Source organism: Phyllopteryx taeniolatus, chromosome 9 (genome assembly GCF_024500385.1).
Source record: "Phyllopteryx taeniolatus isolate TA_2022b chromosome 9, UOR_Ptae_1.2, whole genome shotgun sequence".
Classification (NCBI taxonomy): Eukaryota; Metazoa; Chordata; class Actinopteri; order Syngnathiformes; family Syngnathidae; genus Phyllopteryx; species Phyllopteryx taeniolatus.
In genome coordinates this window covers 20,034,417-20,048,276 of record NC_084510.1, presented here as the reverse complement: position 1 = coordinate 20,048,276, position 13,860 = coordinate 20,034,417, and the positions used below count along the sequence as shown (strand labels likewise).

General features: G+C 38.3%; 1 protein-coding gene across 8 annotated transcripts in view; it reads left to right on the top strand.

The window, feature by feature from the left end:
• kaznb (kazrin, periplakin interacting protein b) overlaps positions 1-12,751 on the top strand; it is a 112,102-nt gene extending 99,351 nt beyond the window's left edge. For 7 of the 8 annotated variants that reach the window (XM_061783653.1, XM_061783652.1, XM_061783651.1 and 4 more), the window contains 3 exons: positions 1,619-1,814; positions 2,712-2,845; positions 4,496-6,458. In XM_061783653.1, coding sequence (XP_061639637.1) covers positions 1,619-1,814; positions 2,712-2,845; positions 4,496-4,666 — 501 coding nt within the window. In that variant the 3' untranslated portion in view covers positions 4,667-6,458. Of the gene's footprint in view, positions 1-1,618; positions 1,815-2,711; positions 2,846-4,495; positions 6,459-8,337; positions 8,517-8,595; positions 8,715-8,979; positions 9,212-9,290; positions 9,393-10,158; positions 10,326-10,994; positions 11,092-12,471 lie in introns of those variants that run through there. The other variant, XM_061783658.1, reaches the window with a different exon arrangement.
• The last annotated feature ends 1,109 nt before the right edge of the window (positions 12,752-13,860 follow it).

The window sequence follows — 13,860 nt, the reverse complement described above, 5'->3', positions numbered from 1 at the left end:
CATGCATTCTGCTATTCTCGTTTCTGGCTGTGCATTCAAATGAGACGCAATACGGGAGTTGCATCAAAGATTCTGTCTCAGCTTATGTTTGTCTGTAGAATATTGTTCAATTTTGATAGACACCGTCAGAGAGGTATGTGTTTATTAATGTGGTTATAGTTCAATCAAATAATTCATCAATATAATAGCTGAGCTGTCCCTAGTATTTTCCTCCATCATGTGGCTATTTGATGAATATTTTTTTCTTACATTCCTTTTCTACTGGTTATCCCATATAAGGTTACGAGTGAGCTGGAGCATATCCCAGCTGATTTAGGCCCAAAGGCAGTGTACACCCTGGACTTGATGACATTATTTTTTTCTTTTAATTTGTGCTATTATTTTTCCATCAGAATTCTTTTTTTTAATATTATTGTATTTATTTGATTTTACATCCTTCCACTTTCTACAACTTATGCTGTTGACAGTCAGGTCAGTTCTGGACTTAATTGATTTTATTTTATTTGTATTTCTTTTACCGCTTATCCCATTCTGTGGAGCCCAACTCAAGAATTGAGTGAAAGATTTACAATTCCAATTATAATTTTTTTTCTTATATTTGAAATTTCATGTTTTAAGCTTTAGTTTTCATATTTCATTTTATATTATTCTATGTTATTTTAGTGGTTATTATTTTGTTCATCGTCAGTTCAGTCCAGGACTTTTGATTTTATTTTATACCGCTTATCCCACTCAGACTGACAGGTAACATGGAGCCAAACTCAAGACTTGGGCAATAGGTTTTATTTTATTTTATTTTAATTGATTTTACTTTGATATTTTCATATTCATATTATTGTTATATGTTTTCCTTTTATTTTTTCCCTTTATTTTTGTTTTTGTATTTTATATTTTAATTTGTTTTGAATCTAATAGTTTATTTGTTTTTCTATATCATTGTATGTTATCCATCCATCCATCCATTTTCTGAGCCGCTTCTCCTCACTAGGGTCGTTAGTTAGTTAGGTATCCTAACTATCATCGGGCAGGAGGCGGGGAACCTGAACTGGTTGCCAGCCAATCGCAGGGCACAGAGAAACAAACAACCATTCGCACTCACAGTCATGCCTACGGGCAATTTAGAGTCTTCAATTAACCTACCCTGCATGTTTTTGGGATGTGGGAGGAGAAAACCCACGCAGGCACGGGGAGAACATGCAAACTCCACACAGGCGGGGTCGGGGATTGATCCCCGGTCCTCAGAACTGTGGAGCTGACGCTCTAACCAGTTGTCCACCGTGCCGCTCATTGTATGTTAGATTTATTTTTATTTAATTTTTATCCATTAATTTCTTACAATTTAGGGTTAGTTCAGGATGATTTTATTGTATTTAATTGTTTTATATTTCATTTTTTAAAATTATTTTATTAAATTGTATTATTTTTATTTGATTTTAAGTGACTCAGCTCTTGAATCGGACCACTGGTTGATATATATTTTTTTAAATAAATATTTTTGTTCCGTGTCTTATGCCGATGTTCTTATTACACGCCCAGAAGTTTGCTATCAAAAACACAGAAGTGGTGCTGAAGAATGCTCCATCATTCACATCTGAGTGTTCCTTCCTCCTTTGACCAGGCCAAGCAGTCTCTGGCCACACTGACTAAAGACGTCCCCAAGCGCCACTCGTTAGCCTCCACCAACAACGCCGGCGGCGCCGAGCCCGTGGTGAACGGCAGTCAGGAGTGGGTGATGCAGGCCGATCTGCCGCTGACCGCCGCTATCCGGCAGAGCCAGCAGACCCTCTACCACGGACACAACGCCGACAGACAAGGTAGCGTCCCCCCTCACTCGCCAGACACGTCATTAGGTACACCTAATGTTAAAGGTCAGAGGTGGGAAAAGTATTCACACACTGTACTTAATTAAAAGTACAGATACTTATGTAAAAAAGAGACCGGTAAAATCTGAAGTACTTAATCGACTCCTTTCAAAAGTAAGCTTAAAGAATTACAGACTGAAATAAGATAAGATAACCCTTTGTTAATGACTCCCAGAGGGGAAATTCAGGTGTTCCAACAATATAGTGTAAAGCAGCCGTGTTATTTTAATAATCGATTAATCTGTCGTTTAGTTTTCCTATGTATCGATTAATCTGATGGGGGAAAAAATAATTATTTCCATCCCTTCATTCAAAAGCAGGACTTTATTAAAACATTGAAATCAAAAATAAATGGGCAAAAATCTAGATTATTATTTTCCGAAGTAAAAACAGATGTTTGCAAATCTTTTATTTTGATCAAATTGAGACTATTTAATGTTGAGAGGCTGGAATCGGAGGATTTGAACAATTTGAAGTCAAACAGGGCCTCTAAACTATTCATCAATTGTCAGAAAAGTTGTTGATTAATTTCATAATCGATTAATTGTTGCGCCTCCAGCAGGGGAGTAAAGGTAAAAAGTTGCCTGAAAAATAAATACTCAAGTAAGTACAATAACATAACAGTATTTCCACATTGTCACTTCCCACCACTGTCGAAGATGCATGTGTACCTAATGAAATGGCCTTTGGAGTGTGTCTTCGTGTTACTAATAACGGGTTTCCTTGAGGTTTCTCAAACTAACAGTGGGATTATTTCAATTCTGGGACAACCTGTGTGTGTGTGTTCGTGTGTGTGTGTGTGTGTGTGTGTGTGTGTTTGGTCTGTGTGTGGCAACCAACCACCCCTAGCTGTGGTCAGGGTCAGCCCCTGCCACTCGCGCCAGCCGTCCGTCATCTCTGACGCTTCGGCCGCCGACGGGGACCGCTCGTCCACGCCCAGCGACATCAACTCCCCCCGCCACCGGACGCACTCCCTCTGCAATGTAAGAGCTGCCTGCAACTTGTGTGTGCGTGTGTGTGCTGTGGGTGGTTGCGTGCCTTCTCGGTAGTGGTGGTGGTGGTCTTGTTTCATTCCAATCATTCCCTCACAAACCACTTCTGAGCCAGGAAATACTCTAAATATGTATATACTCAACTGCAGAGAGTACCAGACCCTTAGCAGTGAGGCGTTTGCGATTGTAGAAATAAAGGCCTCCCCCCCAATTGACGGGGCATTGAGTAAATGAACACCCCTGGTCACTTTTTGTGGAACTATACATCCATTTTCTGTACCGCTTCTCCTCACTAGGGTCGCGGGCATGCTGGAGCCTATCCCAGCTATCTTCGGGCGAGAGGAGGGGTACACCCTGAACTGGTCGCCAGCTAATCGCAGGGCACATATAAACAAACAACCATTAGCGCACACATTCACACCGACGGGCAATTTACAGTCTTCAATCAACTTACTATGCATGTTTTTGGGGTGTGGGAGGAAACCGGAGTACCCGGAGAAAACCCACGTAGGCACGGGGAGAACATGCAAACTCCACACAGGCGAGGCCGGGGTTTGAACCCGGGTCCTCAGAACTGGGTGGCAGATGTGCTAGGAACTATACATACTGTACTTAATTTAAAAGAAGAAAAAAAACAAGCAGCTGAAGAAGTTTATACATCAACTGCAGAGCGTAGTCGATGTTTATTAGGGGTAAGGCTTTTATTTCAGGGAGGTCTTTATTATATTATATTTTTTATCATTTTGTTTGGAATTTTCTAAAATAGTCACATGGCTCTCAATTAGTCCACCGGGCATATTGTCCAGAAAATTAAATGCTTCCCTCAAACAAATGCCTCCCTTTTCCCATTATCAGTTTAAACTCATCTTTTCACTTGACCTTAATTGTAACATAACCCTATTACAATTGTTTATTCTTAGTGCAAACATCTTACACATTTAACATTGTTTAAAGTATTTATTGGTACAAATGCAGTTTAATAATAATGTCATTGTATCATATTTTTAATCATTTGTTTCATATTTTTGCAAATAGTGACATGCCTCTCAATTAGTCAGCAGGTGCGTCGTCCACCTAAGACAAATAAAAGCCTCCTTCCAGTCGATGCTGTATTGGGTAAATAAACACCCCCTGTATTGTACTACTGTACTATACTGTATATATTATGGACATATAAATGTTTACAATATATACTCAACTATAGAGCGTACCAGAGTTGTGGGGGGAGGCGTTTGTTGAGGGGAGGCTTTTATTGTACCAAATGTATTTTAACAATAATATAATCTTACTTTAAATCATCGTTTTCATGTTTCTGCAAAGTGAGTAGTGACATCCCCCTCAGTTAGTCAGCGGGTATGTAATAAGAAAAATAAAGACCTCACCCTCGATAGACACAATGATGTGTTTAAAAAAAAATAAAAAATCTTAGCCCCTTTGCTGAACTACAGTAATGTACCGCTAACTTTTTTTTTCTTTTAATATAATTTTCTGTAGCTTGGTAGGGCTTTTATTTTTTTTGTGTGTGTTCTTTTGGACACTTTGCACTGGCTACCTTTTACACTAAGCTAATGCTCGTTTGCAGTACTATAGAAGTAACTCGTGTAGCTGTGTGTGTGTGTGTGTGTGTGTGTGTCCATATAGTCCATGGAGGACCTGGAGGAGCAGAAGCGTAAGAAGAAGAAGGAGAAGATGACGCTGGGCTCGCTGTCGCGCGTCTTCGCCCGAGGGAAACAGCGCAAGTCTCTGGACCCGGGCCTGTTTGATGGTACAGCCACACCCGACTATTACATAGAGGAAGATGCCGACTGGTGATGCTGAGTGTGTGCGCGTGTATGAGATGGGCTTGTCAAGGGGGGGAGGCATCTAATTTAAAAATAAAAGCCTAAAAGCGACTGCTATTCCACCAAATGTACAGTATATTATACTCTTAAAATTGTATGTATGTAAATGACATATATATATTTATAGATGTACATGTATGCATATGTATATATGTTTACATGCATATAAACATACGCGGGGTTATCATCATGTGTATTTGTAGACATGTTGTATTATCTTGTCTTGATGTTTCTTTTCTTTTTTTTTTTACAACTTGAGACTTGAAGGACTGCTGTTCATGTGTAAATAGGAAGATTTTGTGTTTTTACTGTTTGTTTGTTTATTGTTTTTACTTAATCACGCATTACAACAGCATTTTAACAGACAAATTTCACGTTCATGTGGGGCGACGGGGGAACAGCCCCATAACGGCTAATTATGCAGTTATGCCTTGTCATATCGGAACGGTGGTCGCGGGGATGGAATTTAAAACTGAAATAATAAATTACTGACCATAACAAAAATGTCTCTCATCCTGGAAAATTACCTTATTTTCTCAAATAGTGGCCTCAGTTTAATTACACACCTCACTTTCAATAAGTAAACCTTAAAAATGGATATTTCATGATATTGGTACATGATTATATTATACTATATACTATAATAATGGAATTAATACAAATATTGTGTTAGTGTATGTTCTGTAATAATAATCATACTTTTGTTTTATTTTGATGACTTTTAATGAAGTATTATTTGTTTAGTGTGGGGGGGAGAGATAAAAAAATATATTAAATATGATTAGCTATATAAAAAATGTTGTACAGTGATTAACAAATGTATCAGACACCTCAATGTAAGCCACTCAACCACTCAATGTAAGTTAAATGATGCATCGCTAATGACAAATATCATTTGTGTCTGTTATTATGTCAATACATCCAATTGATATTTTAAATGCTAAAATATATTTATTCTTGTTTTCTATCCAGTTTCTTATTTGCTGTTTTAACCGTGCTCAAAAAACAGAAAAATAAAATTGTAAAGGACATTATTTCTTGTTTAATATGTCAAATATGAATTGTTAACTTGCATTCCTGAAGAGGAAAGGTTTTAGCGGTTGAACGCCCTATAATTTAAAAAGAGTCTGAATTAAAGCTCTCTATAATACTGGATGGTCCCTTTCTACTAGGTGGTCTAAATAACGGGTAAAGTACTGTATAATGATTTTTTTGTAGAAATTTTTTTTATGTATGCTGTAATATTATTAAATATGAATAGAATGCTTTAGTATAAATAAAAAATCTTTTCCTCCTAAAAATAGTTCTAGTTTTTGTAGAGGACACATTTTGTCGTATGGAATTCAAGGAATGACGATAAATGCATTTGAGGTTTTTAATTTTTTTTATTTTTTATGTTTTTAATGTCACACCTCGAATCAATGCCACTGTTTGAGAAAGTTCGGTAATTTAGTGTAGTCTAACTGTTAGCATTTGCTACTTCATTTCTTCCTGGGAGCTGTCTAACATGCCAATAGGAGTTGAATGAATGTGTGAAAAAACATCTGCATTGCATTATAGTTGTTTTTTCATTCATTCATTCGTTTCCATAAACATTCATTCATAAAGGTTGCTTCCTCCCTTTCTCACCAAGTTGCTTGCATTGTAAATGCAAGGTCTCTTGTCCTGCCCGTGTTGCTTTGTTATACTGTTTGTGTAAAACTCTTCCTAATACTGTTTAATGCTTTGTAATGTAGGCAACATGGAATAAAAGATGAAATCTATGGAAGTATTTTATTTAAAAATTAAAAAGAAATATCTGCTGCAGATATTTTTTTTTTTTTGGGGGGGGGGGGGACATGAAATGTTATTTTCTAAAATAAAACTACAGCACATGTTCTATGGAGTAAGTGTTGTTTCTAATGTCTTTTCACTCTTAACCACTTATCACAGTAGATGCAATGGGTATAAAAAGTCTACACACCCCTGTTCAAATGCCAGGTTTTTGTGAGATAAAAGACACCAGCCTAAACCAGTTCAAAACATTTTCCACCATGAATGTGACCTATAACTTGTATAATGATATATATATATATATATATATATATATGATCATAATTCCCTCCACCTTGACTAAGGCACTAGTTCCAACTGAAAAAAAAAACGCTGCAAAGCATGATGCTGCCAAAAGACTTTTTCACATATTCTTGGGGGATTTTGAACAGGAACGTGTATACTTTTTACATCCACTATGGCTTTTTCTTTCTGGGGATTATTCATATCACACATCCTGTATCAACTTGGTTGTTTTTTTTTTTTTGAAGCGACACTGGACCGTGGATGTGAGGATCCATCAGGTGAACGCTTCATCCTGCGTGTCAATTCAGTATAGTATAGTTTAGTATATAGTATCGATGGCCATTTATGAGTAATCCCTAAGTAATGTACTAATATTGCACATCTCTCTAATGGTCTTAAAAGTGTCATCATAGTAGGTAGTTAGTAAAGTGTTAAACATTTACTAAAACAATGTCATATACTGTAATCCTATATCTATATGAGTTCTATCATAGATGAGATGTTTTTGGACCCATATGCATCTCATACTGTAGATATGCATGTTCAAAACTACAATGCTACTGTATATAAACAGCAACTTATATTATAGTCATCGACAATGTAATTCTATCTAGTGGTCATACAATTTCAAAACAACTCAACACAGTTGAAGAGAGGGACAGATAGTTTCTGTTCCATTCAGGTACACTTGGTCCAAGAGCTGTATTTTGACTTCATATTTGTTTTGTTTTTGTTTTTAATTGTTTCATTTAAATTAGGGTACACTAATAACAAATTCAAAGTAAAAACGTAAATATTTGTATTAATTAATTTATATTGAATTATTATTTTATCCTAATTTGTTTTTGTCTTTTAATTTATCAAAAGTTTTGTATTTATTATTTATTTCTTTAATTCATTATTTTTTTCTTTACAGCGATAATGCTTCGGGACTTTTATTTTCTATATTTCTGATTCACAGCATACCCTATTAAGTAAAATACCACTAAGGATATATTAAATTTAAATTAATTATTTTAAAATTGTTGCTGCTCTCCTTTCAAAAAAAGAACTTTATTAAATATATTTAATTATTATTTACTTTACAAAGATATAATTGCCTCTAGTGTTTTGTTTTAGATTTTCTTAGTAGAAATTCACTGCATGCCTTCCTAATTAAAATAAACAAAATTATATTACATTCTAATCAATGTTTCTATTTATTGTATTTTAATTATATTTTTAAAATGTGTACCTAACTTTTTTTTGTATTTTTTAAAATTATTTTAATTCAATGGGTTATTTTAAAAAATAATACTAACAATAATAATAACATTTTATAGAATAGAAATTTGCTGTAAATCAAATTGAAATTGAGCATTATCGTCTTTGGAAATGCATACATTTTTATGCAGCTCTTGTGCCATGTACCTAATAAAGTGGTCAGTGATGGAGGCAGTAAAATCGACACATAGGAGAAGTTGATTTTTTTAATGCTACAACCCTCTGCTGCGCTGCTAAATAAAATCCTCGCGAGTCATTTTTATGTTGTTTATATCCTTCTGACCCTGAACCTGCACGTCTACCCCTGAACTCCGACCCCAGACTGCGAAGGCCTCATGTCCGACAATGAGGAGCAGCTGGACCGCCTCCAGCAGGCGGCGCTCACCCGGACCACGTGCATGTCTCTGTGGAGGGCGGGCGCTGTCCAGGCCTGGCTGGAGGTGGTCATGGGAATGCCCATGTACACGCGGGCCTGCTCGGAAAACGTCAAGAGTGGCAAGGTAGGCGGATACTACAGAGCGTGGCGTGCTTTTAGTGCTTTTCCCTCAGATATAAAAATGATGGCTCTATGCATTTTAGGTTCTTCTCGGCCTGACTGATGAGGATTTAGAGACGGGACTCGGCATTGGCAACCCAATTCATCGCAGGAAACTAAGACTAGCCATCGAGGACTACAGGAGAGCCGAACGAGACCAAGGGTGAGCTACGAGAATTATTATTATTAAAAAACAAAAACTCTTTTGGGGTGGGCTGCAACGGAATAATGCCAATTCCATTCATTTCAATTGGGGAAGATGCTTTTGAGTTAAGAGCACGGTCACAGAACGAATTAAACCCGTATCTCAAGACACCACTGTATATACTTTTTGGGACACTTGTGTTTGATTTTTCATGTGTAAAATATGTACTTGAGCCAATAAAGTTTGGGAAACAGCGTTTGTCTCTATTCCTTCCTTCTTCCAGTTTATCCAAAGCGTCCGACATGGACCATCACTGGGTGTCGACTTCGTGGCTGAGCGACGTGGGTCTGCCTCAGTACTCGCAAACCTTCCACGGTCACCTGGTGGACGGCCGGGTGCTAAGTTCTCTCGGCCGCCGAGATCTGGAGAGATACCTGGACGTCAGCGACCACTCCCACCAGACCAGCCTGTTGCTGTCCGTGCAGCTCCTGCAGGTGCTGGGCTTCCGTAAGGAGGTCAGACTACAGCACGCTGACACAGGACTTGGCTCAAGTGAAAGGTGACCTGAACTCACTTTGCGTTGTGTTCTTGCAGGCCCTGCAGGCACGAAGGGCAAAATGTGAGCAGCAAGACCGGGACCCCATCGTTTGGACCTGTCACCGAGTAAGGAAGTGGATCAGAGACATTGACCTCAAGGTGAGTGGATGACCGTTTACAGCGCTGCCTTGACATACGGGTACTCCTATTTACAGGTTTTCAAAATTTCAGTTACGAGCAAATTTCAGATACACTGCCGTACAAGTTAAGTGGGGGGGGTGGTCAGATGAGGCAGACATCAGTCTGAAGGAGAACGTTAGAGAGCACACGGGTTCAAGTTGCTGCCGTTCTACGCAGGGACCTAGCTAACAGCTAACTGCAGTCCTTTCATTCTGACATGCTGCTCCAAACGAAAGCCAAACATGCAAGATAATCTAATAAGATCCAATTTTAGACATTTCTTAAAGCTGTATCAGTCTTGTTTTCGTCAACGTTGACAATTTGACAATGGCGAAATGATTTCATTGATGCCCCTTTTTTTTTCTTTCATGATGATAACTAGACTACACCGATTTTTATCGGCTGATCGGTATCGGCCAATATTTAGCATTTTATGCTGATCGGCAGATCAGCTTTAATGTCATAATTCTGGCGGCCAATCCGATCAATGACATCATTGATCGGCACCGCAAAAGACATAAACTCCGCGTCACCGCGTGCACAGTATATTTGAATCCAATGGCTAGTTTATTTTTAGCCTTGTTGCATGTCTTTTGACATAGTACTGTAAATATCTGATGGCCAATGAAGTTATTTAAAAAAAAAAAAAAAAAAAACTAATTAAATTACATATTGTAGGTACACGCAATGAGTTACTCTCCAACATTGCTCGTGAGTCAAGGTGCCACTGGTACTTGTTTTTCAGGAGTTTGCCGACAATCTTCAGGGTAAAGGCGTCAACGGTGCCGTGCTGGTTCTTGACCCGGCTTTCGACGCGGACGCCATGGCAAGAGCGCTGGAGATCCCCGTCAACAAACACATGCTCCATCGGCATCTGCGTGAAGAGATGAAAGCGCTCACCGCCGCTAGCAGGTGAACCTCAAACACCCAAAGTTAACTTCTTCATAATATGACTAAAATTAAAACTGCTTCTTGCTTTTAAAACACCTGAAGGACATGTAGGACAACAGGCCTGTTTGCAATACTGTCACAAAGTGGCGCTTTATAGGTACTGCCCGCTGCAACAAGGGGCAACATGGTGCACTGGTGGTTAGCAGTGGTTAGTGGTTTGAATCTCGGCTGTAGCACTTATTTTGTGGAGGTTTCATGTTCTGACTGTGCTTGCGTGGGTTTTCAGCAAGTAATTTTTCTCACGTTCCAAAAACAAGCACGTTAGATTCAGTGAAAGAAACAAACAAAAAAATGTCCATAGGTGTGAATGTGAGTGTGAATGGTTGTTTGTTTATATGTGTCCTGTGATTGGCTGGCGACTAGTTCAGGGTATACCCTGCTTCGCTCGCCAAAGTCAGTTGGGTTAGGCTCCACCTGTGACCCTAATGACGACAAGCGCCTTAGAAAATCGCTGGATGGATGGTGGAACAAGTGAAATAACGAAGAAAAGTTCAATAAAAAGCAAAACATACTTGCAGACTAAATCCTGTCCTGGCTCATAAGATTTGCTGAAGTCTCACGTGAAGTCGCGCTCCTGCTTCTTGCGATCTTCCATTTTGGAGTTTCTACTGAACACATTTGCGTTCACAGCAACGAGGAGCAGGAATGCGAGGTGGTCCTTTCTTCTACGCCGGTGGCCGTCAACCGCTTTGGTGAGGGGAGGGTGCCGATGAGGAGATCTAGCAAGGTATCGTAAGGCTCTATTGAAATGTGTTGAAACGACAAATTATTTGCCCGTATGGTTGCTTCGCTTTAAGACTTTTACTTCGGTGAAACAACAAAGAAAAGAAACACAATACTGTTACACCTGCACAGTCTAATACAAGATGTGCATCCAATAGTCTGCTTTTACAAATATAATGAAAAAAGGCATTTCTTCGAAAAAACATCAGCGAATAAATGAGCGCCGGACCGCAAATAGAAAGCCAGTTTGTTGCCTCCAGGGCGCAGTCCTCACCTTCACTCTGACATCATATACAGCCACTCGGACCCATTTGACCCAAATACAATGCATTTCAATGATACCAGTAAATTATCAAATGTGAGTGTGAAAGGTTGTTTGTCTATACGTGGCCTGGGAAACATGCACAATCGCAGTCAGTTTTCAGTAAATATTAAGTTTGGCCCGCGATTTTGTCCCGATTTTGAATTTTGGCCCACTGTGAGTATGAGTTTGACACCCCTGCACTAGTGGTACGTGGTCTCCCTCTGGTGGTACACCATATGCATTTAACCTTAGCACTGTTTTGTTTTTAAACTTAATTAGGTACAATTTTATTTAACTTTTATGTGCAATACATTTTAATCAAATCATTATTTTGGTACAAGTTTCTATTTTACTTTATTGCAACAGTGTTAATTTTCTAACTGTGAATAATGTTACAGTGGCTTATAAAATGAAATATACTGTTTAGGAATAAAATATCTGTCTTGTTTTTGATGAACACTAAGGCGTACTAGATTATCGTATTTTAATGTCATTATGGTGGTACTTTTTATATTTTTTAGGTGGTACTTGGTGTAAAAAGTTTGAGAACCACTGATAAAGTTAAAATCTAAACAAATAAAAAAAAAGTTTCAATTATTTATTTTGCATAATATTATGAAATACAAAGAACATCTAATATATAGAAGATAAAAATATAGAATATACCTCCTAATATAAAAGGCTTTCGGTATACAGTGTAATCACAAGTATTCACAGCGCTTCACTTTTCTTATTTAAAAAAATAATAATTTAAAAAATTCTACACACATTCAATACTGACAACATGAAAAATAAGTTTTTTATACGTGTATATAATTTATTAAAAATTAACCAAATCACATCTACATGATTCACAGATGCACTGAAAATAGACCTCTCTAATTTTTTGCAATTTGGTCTTTGTACAGACAGAAAATGTTGTCGTTTGGAACTCAAGCAACAATAATGAAGGCGTTTGAAGGCCTTAATTTGTATGATACTGGACTATCTTTAAATAATCCAGAGCGTACCTAATAAAATGGTACTGTAGCAATCAGTGGCTCTCATCATTCAAGCGTTTCACATCTTGCATGTGTCCAGAGTCCGCTGAGGTTCCGCGCAGCGAGCCGCCCGGCAGAAGCTCGTGTTCAGTCGGGGCCTCGGACCCCACGCGGTCCCGTGCACGCCCGCAAGAGCGTCGAGATCACCAATGTGTGAACAGCACCTGTGTTTACATGGATGTAACATTGTTTACTACACAGAAAAAGAACACTTCACTGGACTGATCTGCAAGGCTTTTACCTCGTCAAAAAGGGATCGATTGGGAAAAATGACTTTTTAATGTCCTGTATACAAATGTAATAACTCAGCCATCAAATGTGAAATTAAACAACCAAGTAAATCTTTTGTTTTCAGCTTCTGATTTTTTGCTGGATTGTTATGTAACAGTGGGGCTGGTTTGCACAATAACCGCCAACCTTCTTCGCCCCTGACAAGATCCTGAGCCCCTTTCAAGTGACTACAATGGTTGAAACGCTATCATGCAGAAAACGCAACATCGCCCCGGGGTGCTACGCCACTGCTTTCATGTCAAAGACAAAAGGTAAGCAGAGCTGCGGTAGGTTTTGTTGGATGCAGAGATGAGTGCTAAGTGACACATACTTGATTGCCTTGAGGTGGCAGGGTCTTGTGGGGGCATTTGTTTTTGGGGATGTATCAATGTGGCACAAACAGTGCAATCCATGAACTTCTGCTTCCACGGGTGAAAATTAATTTTATTGTCTTTGCGAGCGTTCGCTTCCTTAGCTCGTCATGGCAACAGAAGCCGGACTCGTCACGTGGCGGGGTGAGCCCTGGCTCAAATGCATGAGACAGGAAATGAGCTCATTTCAGGAAGACAGAGTGTTTTTTAATTGTGAAAACATTTATAATACTGTCTCCTTGAGTTGAAAGAATCAGCATTGAGAGTAAACAACTAATGAACAGAAGCTGCTATAAATATAAGAAAAGAAGACTGTATGGACTTTAAAGGTATTTCTGTTAATATTTTGACTTTTCTAATAAATGACACTGATGACAAGACTATTTAATCATTAAATTCAGTGTTGCGCCACGGTTGCCTTATCTCATACTGGTTCTTTCTCGTTATATGTTTTATGTCATTTCAAAGTTCACTCACTGAAAACCTTCAGAATGCATCATTTTAACCTATCTAGAAAATAGTTAGAGTACACTGCAATTAACAGAATGCTTAAAATAATCAGTCATTTCTATTATATTCATTATATATTTTTTATAATACACTTTTAGCTAGTCAAAGTTTGGACACCTTTTTAATTAATCACAATGAATTAATTTGACTGCGTCTGTAGCTACAGTACCTCCCATTGCCCAACCAAGCATGTTAGGTTCATTGAAAACAATAAGTGTACTACGATTGTATGTAGATTGACTGGGGACCAGGCCCCAACTTCTCTCACCAAAAGTCTG